The sequence below is a fragment of the Balaenoptera acutorostrata genome, chromosome 16 (assembly GCF_949987535.1).
Source record: "Balaenoptera acutorostrata chromosome 16, mBalAcu1.1, whole genome shotgun sequence".
In the NCBI taxonomy this organism is placed as follows: Eukaryota; Metazoa; Chordata; class Mammalia; order Artiodactyla; family Balaenopteridae; genus Balaenoptera; species Balaenoptera acutorostrata.
This window is the reverse complement of record NC_080079.1, coordinates 27,939,995-27,953,978: the sequence shown is the minus strand read 5'-3', so window position 1 is coordinate 27,953,978 and position 13,984 is coordinate 27,939,995. Positions and strand designations below refer to the sequence as shown.

General features: G+C 41.0%; 1 protein-coding gene across 10 annotated transcripts in view; it reads left to right on the top strand.

Annotated features, from left to right (window-relative positions):
- Positions 1-1,255: 1,255 nt before the first annotated feature.
- BTRC (beta-transducin repeat containing E3 ubiquitin protein ligase) overlaps positions 1,256-13,984 on the top strand; it is a 197,867-nt gene continuing 185,138 nt past the window's right edge. For 3 of the 10 annotated variants that reach the window (XM_057531305.1, XM_007187319.2, XM_057531303.1), the window contains exon 1: positions 1,257-1,514. In XM_057531305.1, coding sequence (XP_057387288.1) covers positions 1,467-1,514 — 48 coding nt within the window. In that variant the 5' untranslated portion in view covers positions 1,257-1,466. Of the gene's footprint in view, positions 1,515-1,652; positions 1,685-1,755; positions 1,929-2,180; positions 2,610-13,984 lie in introns of those variants that run through there. The other 7 variants (XM_057531304.1, XM_007187316.2, XM_007187315.2 and 4 more) reach the window with 6 other exon arrangements.

The window sequence follows — 13,984 nt, the reverse complement described above, 5'->3', positions numbered from 1 at the left end:
TTAGTGCTTTAAAACAGAGTAAAACCATAAAACTCTATTCCCCAGACACTAGTCTCTTCAAGCTGCCTAGGATTGCTTTAGCTTTTTTGGCAAACTTGTCACATACTGCCTTAGTCCTATGAGAAGTTGCAGGTAGTTTTCATATGAATGAGTTTTGAGTCTTCATTTTGCAGTAGTGTAAAACTTTTTTTTTTAATTCAAGAGTAAAACTTTATATTAACTTAAAGTCTATTACATATTAGGTATTGTGCTGAGTTCTGAGGACGTAGGGATGAGTAGGACAAAGTATCAACATACTAGAAATGTAAGCTCCACAAGACTGGGTCTATTGCATTCACTACTGAATCCCGCCCATCTCTTGGCACGATGTCTGCACACGGTTATATGCTGTTTGTTGAATGAAAGAATGAATAAAATAGTTTACAATGGAAAATTTCCTTATAACCGAAAAGGTATTTCCTTAATTCACTTATTTTATAAACTCAGATATTTTGTACAGCATATCACTTTTAGCCCAACCCTAGTGTTTTTTCCACTTAGGTTAAAACCAATTTCCAAAATAAATTCGTACTGTCCTTTTTAAGGCCAAACTAAATACTTACATGCTTTATTTGCTGGATGGCCATTATATTCCACCATTAAAGGCCTTTTGCAAGTACCCATTTAATCCTTAATGCAGGGCTTACATCTCAGGGTTAGCAGTAGGGGCCATGGTTTCTGAGTGCTAAACACCCGAGAATTTCCTGAGCCGAGTTCTATTCCGCCCTGATTTACTGTGGATTAGAATAAGGTGACAGGCAGAAATGTGGGGCGATGACTTAGGAGGACCTTGAAATTCTGCATTAGTCTATGAGGTGCTGCCAGGTGCCCATAGGCCAAACGCCTCTGGGTTGAAATACGTCCCGCAGACGCCAGACATATGAATTTTGGGGGCGTTCAGTTCTCTACAACCACAGTTAGGGAGGCCCTAGGACCTCTGTCCTCTCACAGTTTTTTCCAGTATTTGGGCTACAGGTGAGGCACTGGTCGCCATCTTGATATCAATTGCCAGGCAAGCCGCCACTGGCGTCGCTCGGTAACCACGGAGACACCGATGCCCCTCCCGTTTCCCAGCCCTAGAAGCTGTAAACTACGATTCCCATACGCTGATTCTCTACTTGACTGCCCGTTGTCTAGATTCGGCTTGTCAGCCACCGCGACCCTACCGCAGTGAACCGCGGGAGTTGCAGTTCGCGTTGTGGCCTCATTTTTTGCGGCGGGAAGCCCCAGAACTACAAATCTCGTGAGCCAGCGGGCTCACGCACGCTCACGGAACAGCTGGTCCTCCCTGGCCCCCCTGCGGGTGCCTGAGAAGTAAGAGGGCGGGGAGAAGGAAGAGGAGGCGGGATCCGGGCGCTGCGTTGGTTGCGGCCTGGCACCAAGGGGGCGGCCCCGGCGGAGTGCGGACCCGGTGGCCGTTGGCGATTATGGACCCGGCCGAGGCGGTGCTGCAGGAAAAAGCGCTCAAGTTTATGGTGAGGAGAAATGTGCAGGCCGGGGAAAGGTGGAGGCGGTGGCGTTGGCGGCGTCGCTCAGGCTCGGGTCTGGGCCGCCATCCCGCTGGAGGAGGGGCAGCGGGACCCTGGGCCGAGGCCGGGGCCGGGGGCGGGGGCGGCTGAAGGGACGGGACGGGAGTTCCTGGGAGGTAGGAGGGGTTGCGGAGAGGACCCGGGGGTGGGGGTAGCAGCTCCGCCATCTTGTGGATGAGAGGCCAAGTGACAGCGGGAGCTTAATCGGGGAGGGGGCTCTGGGCGGCGCGCAGGACCCTGGAGGGAAAGGGGCGTAGGGACAGTTACTGAAGAGCGGAGGAAGCTAGGAGGAGAGACGCCGTGAGGCCGCTGGCAGGGCCTTCCTTGTGTGAGGGTTACGGGTGAGGCCCGGGAGAAGAGGTGCATTCAGGAGTGAGGAAGGGGAGCGCGGGATAGTGGGAGGAAAGATATTGGGAGTGGGAGGTGGGTGGGAAACGGGAAGCGCTGGATGCAGCTGGATCTAAGGTTAGAGGAGAGAAAGACAGGGCTGGTGGGAGACATAGATTTGTAGAGTTAGGTGGGAGAGATAGCCTTCGCCTTCAGGGTACAATCCCACCTTGGCCAAACTAATGTTGACAAACTCTGGAAAGGACTAGGCCTTACTTAGGAAGAAAAGGACTGGGGATGGGGGTCTAGCGCTATGATGACAGTCTCTGGGAAAGGAAGGGGGTTGACTAGGAACCAGAATTACAAGTATCAGGAAAGGGGGTACATCCTCTAGTTTGAAAGAAGACAGGAGAGGTTCATTGGTTAGGGAAACCTAGGTACAGGAGATTAGGGGCAAAATTAATAACTAATAGGGTAAAACAAAACTTAGTGCTAAATTGTAGAGATAGTAAAATGAGGGGACCGGGTGCTCTACTATTTTCTGGGAAAGGAAAGGCCATGGAGAATCCAAAGACCCATAAGAAGTGATAAGATCAATGGAGAAATTCAGGAGATAAAAAGGGGAATGCAGGTAGTGAGGAATGGCAGATGTCAGGATTGGTAGTTATGAGTTTTAGGTTGAAGCACAGTATGAACTTGGATTGGATTTTGTGGGTGTGTTTAAAATCCTTTGGAATCTAGTTCTTTAACTTTGAATCATGCTTTTCTGTTTTTGATATGTGTATGTTTGGCAAATTTGTAGAGTCTGATATTTGATGCTTTTAATCTGATGCTTCATTTGTATATCCTAGATGTAAAACCAGACTTTGTGGTCACAGAATGATGGGATGCATAGACTTACTTCTGTCTTAGCAGGTGGCCATAGAGACATTGATAGTATTTGCAGTCTAGTTTTGCTTTTTCCAGAAGTAATTGTAACCTGTCCCTCCAAATCTTATTTCTTTTGTCAGTTATTTTGTGTCTTTGCCTGAGATACCCAAACAAATTTAAACAAGCATGGACACTAACCTAATTGAATTTAGGCTTTAAACTGCCCCATTTACAAGAATACCTTTTCAGAGACTGGTCAAATTTACTATAACTTTACTTACTTTGTATTAGTGCTTTCAAAAATACCTAACTAAAGTTCAAGTGTATCTTTAACAAAATTCTTTTAGGCCTGAAGAAGGTTCTTGAGTTTCTGCCCAATGTTGAAATTCTAAAATATTAAGAAGAGGCTTTGAAATTTTTTTGGACTTTAGAAGTGAGAGGAAGTTGCTTTGTATCTACAGCCAGCTTCTAGATTTGAGTCAGAAAAGTGGCAGTTGCTTATTTTTGTTTTCCTGCTTAGAGATTGACTCAATCCTGATCTTGACATGTGTTAGGTTTATGGAATAATGTGGTTTAAAGATCATAAAGAGACATTATGAGGTCATCTTCTTTACTCCCCATTAGACCTCAGCCTAGGAACATTTTCAACCAATTGATCTCTGCTTGGTACCAGTGAGTTGTTTTGATAATGGTCTCCTGATTGAGTTAAAGTTGAGCTAGAGATGGCCATGTAGTAGTTTGCAGCTTTTGGGACGCCACACATTATTAAATGTTGAGTCAGTTTCTATAGGGAGAAACCAATTCTTCAGTTTTACAGTAGTTACTTTCATTTTTGACTTTGCCTGCTATTGTGGCTGCTGTTTGAGAAAAGGCCAACTGGAAGAGGGTCACCAAGAATGACACCTTAATAACTGAAACAGAATGGAGAGTTAGAGATTTGGTATTCTTTTTCAGCTCAGTAACAGTCTTATTATGAATCTGAGTAAGTCACAACTTGCCTTTGGTCCCATTTACCCTGTTATAACATGTCTGTTTCCTTAGTCAGTTGAGATAGGAAGATATTTTATTTGTGTTTGCACCTAGTAATTAGTGCACAGTACACATGGAAGGACTATCGTTTTAATCAAATTGAAGTTATTGATAGTATTTGGCTTTATTTTATCCTTATCCCTTCCCTCATTTGTGAGTTGTGAATGATAATTTTTATACCGATGCCTGATTTCCACTGTTTAAGAAAATGTAAAATTTGTTTAAAATAGCAACATGAAATGGATATTCTGTTTCATGAATTTTGCTCATTATTATATTGACGTAGTACTTTGATTAGAAATTTTATAATAAAATCTTATCAATGAGACTCCTAATTCAGATTTGACCATAATTCACACATGGTCTAGACTTAAAGTTTACCTTTGGAGTTTTGTGATATATCTATATTTGTCTATCCTTCTATATCATATCTGTCTCTCTATATGACAAGTGGAGGGATGAATTTGAAGGGTTTTTAAAATATTTATTTGTTTATTTGTTTTTGGCTGCTTTGGGTCTTCGTTGCTGCGCACGGGCTTTCTCTAGTTGTGGCGAGCGGGGGCTACTCTCCGTTGCGGTGCACGGGCTTCTCATTGCAGTGGCTTCTCGTTGTGGAACACGGGCTCTGGGTACACGGGCTTCAGTTGTTGTGACACACGGGCTCAGTAGTTGTGGCTCGTGGGCTCTAGAGCGCAGGCTCAGTAGTTGTGGCACACGGGCTTAGTTGCTCCGTGGCATGTGGGATCTTCATGGGGCAGGGCTCGAACTCGTGTACCCTGCATTGGCAGGCAGATTCTTAACCACTGCACCACCAGGGAAGTCCCTGAAGTCCCAGGATCTTAGAGCTGGGAAAATTTGACACATGCGTGAAATAATTTTAGGACATATAAAATAGTTTTTTAAAGAATTGAAAGATAAGTGAAAGTGTAAAGGGTAACTTGCTGTGTAACAAACATAAATCTGTGGTTGACTGATGCATTTTCTGTTTCACTTGGTGTTGGCTGGGGTACCAGCGTGGCTGGAATGTTCAAAATGGCCACATTCTGTCATGGCTGGCCACTGGCTGAAAGTTCAGCTAACAGTAAGGCCTCTGTCCTCCTTTATGTGGGCCTCCTTTCTCCACATGGCCTTTCGATTTCCTTAAAGCATGATGCCTGGGTTCTAAGAAGGAGCATTCCAGGAGATAGGAAATAGCAACCAGTCAGCCAATTCTCTTTTTTTTTTTTTTTTTTTTTTTTTTTTTTTTTTTAATGAGGATCTTGAATCAGATGCGTATGTTTGATTGATTGATTGATTGATTTTGGCTGTGTTGGGTCTTCGTTTCTGTGCGAGGGCTTTCTCCAGTTGTGGCAAGCGGGGGCCACTCTTCATCGCGATGCGCGGGCCTCTCTCGTTGCGGAGCACAGGCTCCAGACGCGCAGGCTCAGCAGTTGTGGCTCACGGGCCCAGCCGCTCTGCGGCATGTGGGATCTTCCCAGGCCAGGGCTCGAACCCGTGTCCCCTGCATTAGCAGGCAGATTCTCAACCACTGCGCCACCAGGGAAGCCCCCAGCCAATTCTCTTAAGTCCTAGGTTTGGAAGTTGAGAATGTTGCCATTGGTCAAAGACAGTCAAGGCCAGCCCAGAGTCAGGGGGAGGGAAAGTAATCTCTACCTGTAGACAAGAAGAGAGGCATGCATAAACAGAGAGAAATTGCTGGGGGCCATGCCCTTTTGAGACTGGCTACCACAGATGCTATTCTAGTTGGATGCTCAGGATAAAAATACAAATGGGATCAGCCAGATTTGTGGGTAATAACACTAGGAATGCTTTGGAGGCATCTCTTTTTCGAGGTTAACTTCTTAAGGAACTAACATGATCTCCTGCATGACTTGTCTTAATAATGTTACTGTAGAGATAATACTGGATGAATTGATAGGATTCAGGAACTTTTCTTTTTTGCCTGAGAACCATATGTATCTAAAAGCAAGAAACTGCATTTTACAATAAGTACTCAGATTTTTCACTATGATGGGCTTTTCTTTAAATCAGTGAGATTGATTACCAGCTGGTTGGATGGACATTTGAAACTAGTTCTTAGTTTGTCAGAATTTCTATATATCTGTTATCTGTTCTCATTTAAATTAGCCTTCAGTTTCTTTTCTGAATACTCTTATATAGGTATTGGGGTATGGAATTACAAATTAATGATAATTCTCTGTGCTCATTTTCTTGATTCATGTTTGTAATGTACATAATAAATTATTGGAAGTGAATTATTAGATGTGGAGTAAAAATTCTTCTACTTTGAAAGATTGCCAGAAATTTATTGCTAAATTGGAAAATGAACTTTCAAAGGAGACTACTTGTTATTCTATATTTTTTGTGTATTGTTTAAATCCTAAAAGAAAATAACAGGTTAAGAATTTTTTTCTCTTTCTAAAGGGAGGTGGTACATTATGTAAGATCTTGATCATGTATAGATAAAATTATTTGTGGTAAATGGCATTACAATTAAAAAAAAGAATGAGAATGAAGAAAGGAAAAAGGATCTTTGTGGTATTAAAATATTTTAAAATACCATGTGCTTTCTAGCAATATTTTAATACAGCATGAAGGTGCTTTCTAAATGTATATAATAAGAATTCACTGTGGATAAAGTAGAAAATATTTACCAATGTTTAACAACTTGGTCACTATAAAGAAAACTGCTTTCTTTCTTAATAAATCAATCCCAGCATCCTAACATCGGCAGTGGAGGAGGGGAAAATCTCTATGGGAAAGGTCCACGTGATCTTACCATTTCAACTAGTATTCCGTAAGATTCACCTTCTACTGGGGGAATCTCTGGATAATTCCCTTTAGATTTCTGAAGCCTGATTGAAACAGAGCTAGAACATTTTACAGAAGACTCAGAGATAACAACAGAGGAATAGATACTGAGAGTAATTTTGAACTAAGAATATGATTTGTTCTCTGGGGCACTACAATCATAGTTCCTGGATTGCCTTTGTGGCTAGGGTGAGGATGGGGAGCAGGGGACCAAAAGCCACAGAGCTGGGAGAGAATTCCTGCCTGCTTAAGGTGAACGTTTTGAGTTGGAACTTCCTTCTGAGGTCTTGCTCCTTTCTGAGATTTGGCTCTCCCTTCAGGGTATACTTGCCTTCCTATTCCCAGCCTTGTGACTGACCTGACCTGACTCAGTCTGTGTCAATAATAGGATAACCACAGTAGAAATGGGAGGGTTGTGTTTGTTTTTCTTTGTTGTTTTTTTTAAAATATGATCAGCCATGAATAGCTAATATGTATTTACTTAGTGTTTACTGTTTGCTATTCTAAATTCTTTACGTATACTATTATTTCATTTAGTCCTCCCAATAATCCTGTAAGATAGATTCAGTACTACTGTTACTCCCATTTTCAGATGAGGAAACTGATTCCAGAGAGGTTAAGTAACTTGCACAAAGTCTCTCTGCTTAGCAAGAAGCCTGAGATCAAACCCAGGCAGTCTGACTTGAGACCCTCACTTGCACTGTGTTTCATCCTTGAAGAGCAGAGAAACAGTGGAATATGATGGCACATTTCTTTGCTGGTCCGATGGGCCGGAGTGGAGAGTTACTGTCCAGACTTACATGTAGATTTCTGATCATTTGAATTACTGAGGAAACGGAGTTGTCACAGTATCATTGTATCAATTGGCTATTGCTGAGTAATAAAGACCCACAAAATGTCATGGCAATACAATGATAGTTATTTATTCTCATGAATATGTGGATTTGCTGAATATTGGATGACATAGACTGAATTTTGTTGGGTCACTCTGGATTTGGCTGCTCACTCAGGACTGTTCCACATATTATTCTGGGACTCAGACTGTAGAGGCAATGACTTCCCAGGCAGAGCTGTCCTCATAGCTGTAGAGCAAGAGAGCAAGCCCAGTTGTTCAAGTGCCTTTCAATCGTTGGTTGTATTATACCTGCTGATATTCCGTTAACCAAAGTAAATCACATGGTCAAGTCAAGAGGTGGGAGAGTATACTCTGCCCATAGAAGGAGTGGAAGAGAGAGCAACTTGCACAATAATTTACTATAGTAATAATAATCTAATATACTTGATTTATAGAAGAATGATAAAATGCTTACTATTACAACTATTGTGCTTTCTTTCTGCTCTCCCTTGTTGGCACTCTTCTGACTAGCACCTTCACATTTTGGTTACTGAACAACACCTATTGGTTGGATACTTCCAGAATCACAATTTAATACAGCAGGTGTCTTTGTATTATGTCATGTAGGAAAAAAAAAAGTGTAAAGAAATAATCAGAATCTTGACTTTAATCCACAGTGATGCCCTGGAAAGTTCATCAATATCACAATTCTATTTTTCTGTACTTGGGAAGGATAAGGTTGATGTCACTGAGTAGCATTTGTAACAGAATTTGAACTGTAACAGATTTGAATCAAGGTCATACATAATGCCCTAACAACTCCCTTGGTATTACATTCAGAGCTCTTAAGCCCCTTCCCTGAACCTAAACTTAAGGCTGCAACGATATTTTCTGATGTCTGGGGGACTTTTAGGCTTTCATTGAAAAGTCGTGGAAACAGAATTGTAGCATGTGGATAATGTTTTTGCAGCACGGATACATAAATCCTTGTACTTCTTAGGAAGTACTACACTAAACTGTTAATGTGTTTTTTTGTGAGATGTTGGATTATGGGTAATATTTCAAAATATTTGGCAACTGAAGATGTATTAGGAAACACAAAAAAAGCATCACTTAGGTGATTTTTCTTTTCTATATATTCCTTAATGTTTTCTACATTTTTGACAGTGAATATGTATTGTTTTTAATCAGAAAAATTAAAATTTAATATATTTAATGTATACATTTATAAAACAAGTAACCCAAATGAAGACCTGCACTTGATCATGGACTACAGTGTAGCAAGTGTACTGGCCAGTGGTGGCTTGAATAGACACCTCACTCTGAGCTCATTTTCTTAACTGAGAAGTCTTAACTGTTAGTCTTACCTAATTAAGAAGGGTCTCTCTTTCTCTCTCCCCCCCCCCCAGTTCATTTTAAATTGTAAATTGCCATGTATAATGTGTTAATTGATAAATTATGCTACTTAAACTCCTATATGTATCCAAGGTTTTCATTGGAAATTTAGAACTCTATGGTCCTAAATTGTGCTGGAGCACTGCATTTTCCTGTTAAGTAGTACTTGACAAAATGAGTGAGTTGACAACTGAAAACGAGGCATGCAGTGTGATTTGATAAAAATATAAACATAAACCAAGTGCAAAACATTATGTTACATGTGGAGGGAGGTGGTTATGGGGGCAGGAGGGGATGAAGACACAAAGTTAAGTATTATAAAACTTCTGTCTTCTCTAGAACCTCACAGTCTGTTGAGAAGATAAGCATTTATAAATATCTCTTAAGGCACACTTTGATAAGTGCCATAATAGAGGCACAAAGTGCTATAGAAGTTAAGGGAGGGGAAATTAGTTTTAACCGGAAAGATCTTGGGAAGGTTTGAAGAAGAGAGCTTCATATTGGTCTTGTGGAATAGATAGATTTTGACAGACTTGTTTCTGAAGTGGGCAGTTCCAGGAAGAGGGAGTAGTTTGGGTAGAGGCCAGAAGATCAGGAGATGGCCAGCACAGTGTGAGTAGATATGTATGATTTGAACATAAGGTGAATAGCAGACAAGAAGGAAAAGATAGATTGGGAGCCTAGGGAGTTTGGATTGAATCCAGTTTGTATTTAAGAATAATATTCTAGTGTACTTGGTATGTGTCTATATAAGCTTTTATTGAAGTAAAATAAGTATACTTTTTAAAGAAATCATAAGTATACAGCTCATTGAATGTTTACCCAGTGGTCACTTCTGTGTAACAATTATCTAATACCTGTAGATTAGTTTTTGCCTTTACTAGTATTTAACTTCACATAAATGGAATCACTCCAGTATATATTCTCTAGTGTCTGGCATCTTTTGTCCCACATAAGAAGATTCATTCAGGTTGCTGTGTTAGGTGTAGTATGTTCATTTTTATTGCTGTGCAGTATTCCACTGTGTGAATATAGTTCAAATTTTTAGCCATTTTATTGTTGATGGACGTTTGGGTTATTTCCAGTTTAGGGTTACTGTGAATTGTGCTTTTATGAATAATCTTGTACGTGTCTTTTCTTGTACGTATGTACATATTTCTGTTGGGTATATACCTAGGAGTGGAATTGCTGGGTCATAGGGTATGAAAAATGTTTAGCTTTAGTAGAGTCTATGAATTTTTTCCATTTCATACTTTCTACAGCACCATATGAGAGTTCCAGTTGCTGTACATTCTTGTAACATTTACTTGCTACTGTCTTTTTTCACTTCAGCCATACTAGTGGGTGAATGGTATTATCTGACTGTTTTAATTTGCATTTCCTTAATGACTGCTGTAATCAAGCACCTAAAAAGATTATTGAGGTTTTTGGCTTTTTTAGGTTTACTGGCTGTTTAGATATCCTCTTTTTTGAAATGTCTATTCAGGCCTTGGTCATTTTTTTTTTTTTTATTGGATTGTCTGCCTTTTTCTTATTGATCTATTCCCTATATTCTGAAAAATACAATACAGATCTTTCAACAAGTATATGGTTCTTTTGTAGGAACGTGTGTTTGGTTTTCAGATTTTTTCATTTAAGAGATCAGTAAAAAAGTCACAAGATTTTGTGACTACAAAATACCTACACAGGATTTACAGGGTTAACAGTTTTTTTTCCTACACAACCAATACTTGAAAAAGAAGCACCACTGTCAGCACCATCATTTTATAAACGAAAGAAGGAGCTTTTTAATGCCACAGAAGTAGAAAACACATAATCTCAGAATAAAGGAAACTTTTTGAGGTAGGCAGAATAATGCCCTCCCCCCACCCCCCATCCAAGATAGACAGTCTAATCCCAAGAACCTGTGAATATGTTAAATTACAGGGCAAAGGGGAGTTAAGGTAACAGATAGAATTTGGTTGCTAATCAGCTGACTTTATTTTTAATTTTTTGCCATGCAGCGTGCGGGATCTTAGTTCCCTGACCAGGGATTGAACCCATGCCCCCTGCAGTGGAAGTGTAGAGTCTTAACCACTGAACCGCCAGGGAAGTCCCTCAGCTGACTTTAAAATAGGGAGATTGTCCTGGATAATCCAGGTTGGGCTCGGTGTAATCACAAGGGACCCTAAATGTGTAAGAGGGAGGCTGAAGAGGAGGTCATAGTGATGACATGTGAGAACTCAATCCACTGTTGCTGATTTTGAAGATGGGGTAAGAGAGCCGTGAGCCAAGGAATGTGAGCAGCCTCTAGAAGCAGGAAAGGACAAGCTAAGCCTCCAGAAAAGAACATAGCCCTGCTGAGGCCTTGATCTTTGGCTCAGTGAGACCCATTTCAGACTTCAGAACTACAAGACTGTCAAATAATAAATTAATGTTGCTTTAAGCCACTAAGTATGTGGTACTTTTTTAAAGCAGCCATGGCAAACTAATAGTCTCTCTTAAGATAGTTATCCTAATTGGGGTGTGTGTATGTGGATAAAATACACATACATATAACATCACTATCTTTATTTTTAGTGTTTGGTAACTACCAGTGCAATTCTTTCTCTTTCTCTTAATATTTTATTTTGAATCAACTCAGAATTACAGAAAAGTTTCAGGTACAACACAAATGACATTTTTTCCTGAATCATTTGAGAGTAAGTTGTCACATCATCACCAAATGCTTTAGTGTATATTTTCTGCAAACAAGGACATTCTATATAAGACAACCATCAAAATTCAGAAATTAACATACAGTACAGTTACAGATCTAACCCCTTAGACCCCATTCAAACTTTGCCAGTTGTTCTAATAATGTTCTTTTTTTAAAAAAAAATATTTATTTATTTATTTGGTTACACAGGGTCTTCGTTTTGGCAGGCGGGCTTCTTAGTTGCAGCTCGCCAGCTCGTTAGCTGCAGCACGTGGGCTCCTTAGTTGTGGCAGAGGGCTCCTTAGTTGCAGCTCACCAGCTCCTTAGTTGCAGTACACAGGCTCCTTAGTTGTGGCATGCGAACTCTTAGTTGTGGCATGCATGTGGGATCTAGTTCCCTGACCAGGGATGGAACCTGGGCCCCCTGCATTGGGAGTGCGAAGTCTTATCCACTGCGCCACCAGGGAAGTCCCTCTAATAATGTTCTTTATAACAAAAGGGTCTAATCCAGAATCACGTACTGAAATTAGTTGTCATGTCTCCTTAGTCTCCTTCAGTCTGGGACGGTTCCTGTCTTTAACTTTCATGACTATGGCACTTTTGAAGATTATAGGCTAGTTATTTTGTAGAATGATTCCTCAATTTGGGTTTATCTGATGATGTTTCCTCATGATTAGATTTGGGTCCTGTATTTTTGGCAGAAATACCACAGAAGTGTTGCTTTGTTTTACTTATTGCCTCCTGTTGGGTGACACATAATTTTTGTTTGTCTTACAACTTTTTTTACTTGATTAAAGCGGCATCTGCCAGTTTCTTCTTTAAAGCTAATGTTTTTGTAGTAAGTATCTTGTGGGAAGGTACTTTGAAACCATGTAACTATCTTATTCTTCATCAGATTTTCAATCTATTTCTAACAGAATGAGTTTATGAATTCCTGTTTTATTTGATGGGTTATAATACTATCATTCTTTTTTTTTTAATTTTTTTTTTTTTTTTGACTGTGTTGGGTCTTCGTTGCTGCACGCGGGCTTTCTCTAGTTGTGGCAAGTGGGGGCTGCTCTTCGTTGAGGTGCGTGGGCTTCTCATTGCAGTGGCTTCTCTTGTTGTGGAGCACGGGCTCTAGGCGCGTGGGCTTCAGTAGTTGCAGCACGCAGGCTCAGTATTTGTGGCTCTAGAGCTCTAGAGCGCAGGCTCAGTAGTTGTGGCACACGGGCTTTGTTGCTCTGCAGCATGTGGGATCTTCCCGGACCAGGGCTCGAACCCGTGTCCCTTGCATTGGCAGGTGTATTCTTTTTTTTTTTTTTTTTTTTTTAAGAATTTCGCTTATTTATTTATTTATTTATTGGCTGTGTTGGGTCTTCGTTTCTGTGCGAGGGCTTTCTCTAGTTGCGGCAAGCGGGGGCCACTCTTCATCACGGTGCGCGGGCCTCTCACTATCGCGGCCTCTCTTGTTGCGGAGCACAGGCTCCAGACGCGCAGGCTCAGTAGTTGTGGCACACGGGCTTAGTTGCTCCGCGGCATGTGGGATCTTCCCAGACCAGGGCTCGAACCCGTGTCCCCTGCATTGGCAGGCAGACTCTCAACCACTGCGCCACCAGGGAAGCCCGGCAGGCGTATTCTTAATCACTGCGCCACCAGGGAATCCCAATCATTATTTCTTTTGACACTTAAATTGTTCCCTGTTTGGCCAGTGAGAGTGCTTTCAAACTGCTTTCTTTGTCTTTTTTATGTATTTCTGTCATTCTTTGAACATTGTACTTTTCCCCCCAGCCCTGGAATCAGTGATTTCTCTTTTTTTTTCTGGTTTCTTTTAGTAGAGAATGACATATAGAAGTCAATATCTGGGTGTTAGGTATACACATTGCTATTGGGTGTCACTGCTCCCAAGTCCTCTCACTGGACAGAGGTAGGGAATATATATGTATGTGTAAACGTGCATACACATACATGTGCACACACATATCGCTATTTTAATTTTATCTACATATTTATTTAAAACCATGAGTTCACACAGGTATCTCCAATTCTTGTCTAACACAACAGGGGTTTATCCAATAATTTGCTTTCCATAATTGTAACTCCCTTTTCTGATAGTAAGTTGGCTCTCATTATCCTCAACATAATTTCTTTTTTTTTTTTCAACATAATTTCTTAATCAATCCCCCCTGTATGTGACCAGTCTCTCCTGTTGCTGCTGTTCCTGACACCCATCATGTGGATGCCATCCTCACCTTATCAGTCTCCAAAATCCCATATTAGGCTGCTGCCCCTAGCCCCCGTTTGAAGACCCTTCTCATTTCAGGCTCTGATACTGTGCACTAGGTTGCTCTCCTCACTCCATTTGGACTCGAGCACCTTGTGCAGGGCTACTAAGGTTGCCATATTCCTGTATAGACATTCTCTTTATCCTGCTAGGGTTCTGACATCCTGCTGTAGGTCACTGCAGATCCCTCCATGCCATCTCATGTACAC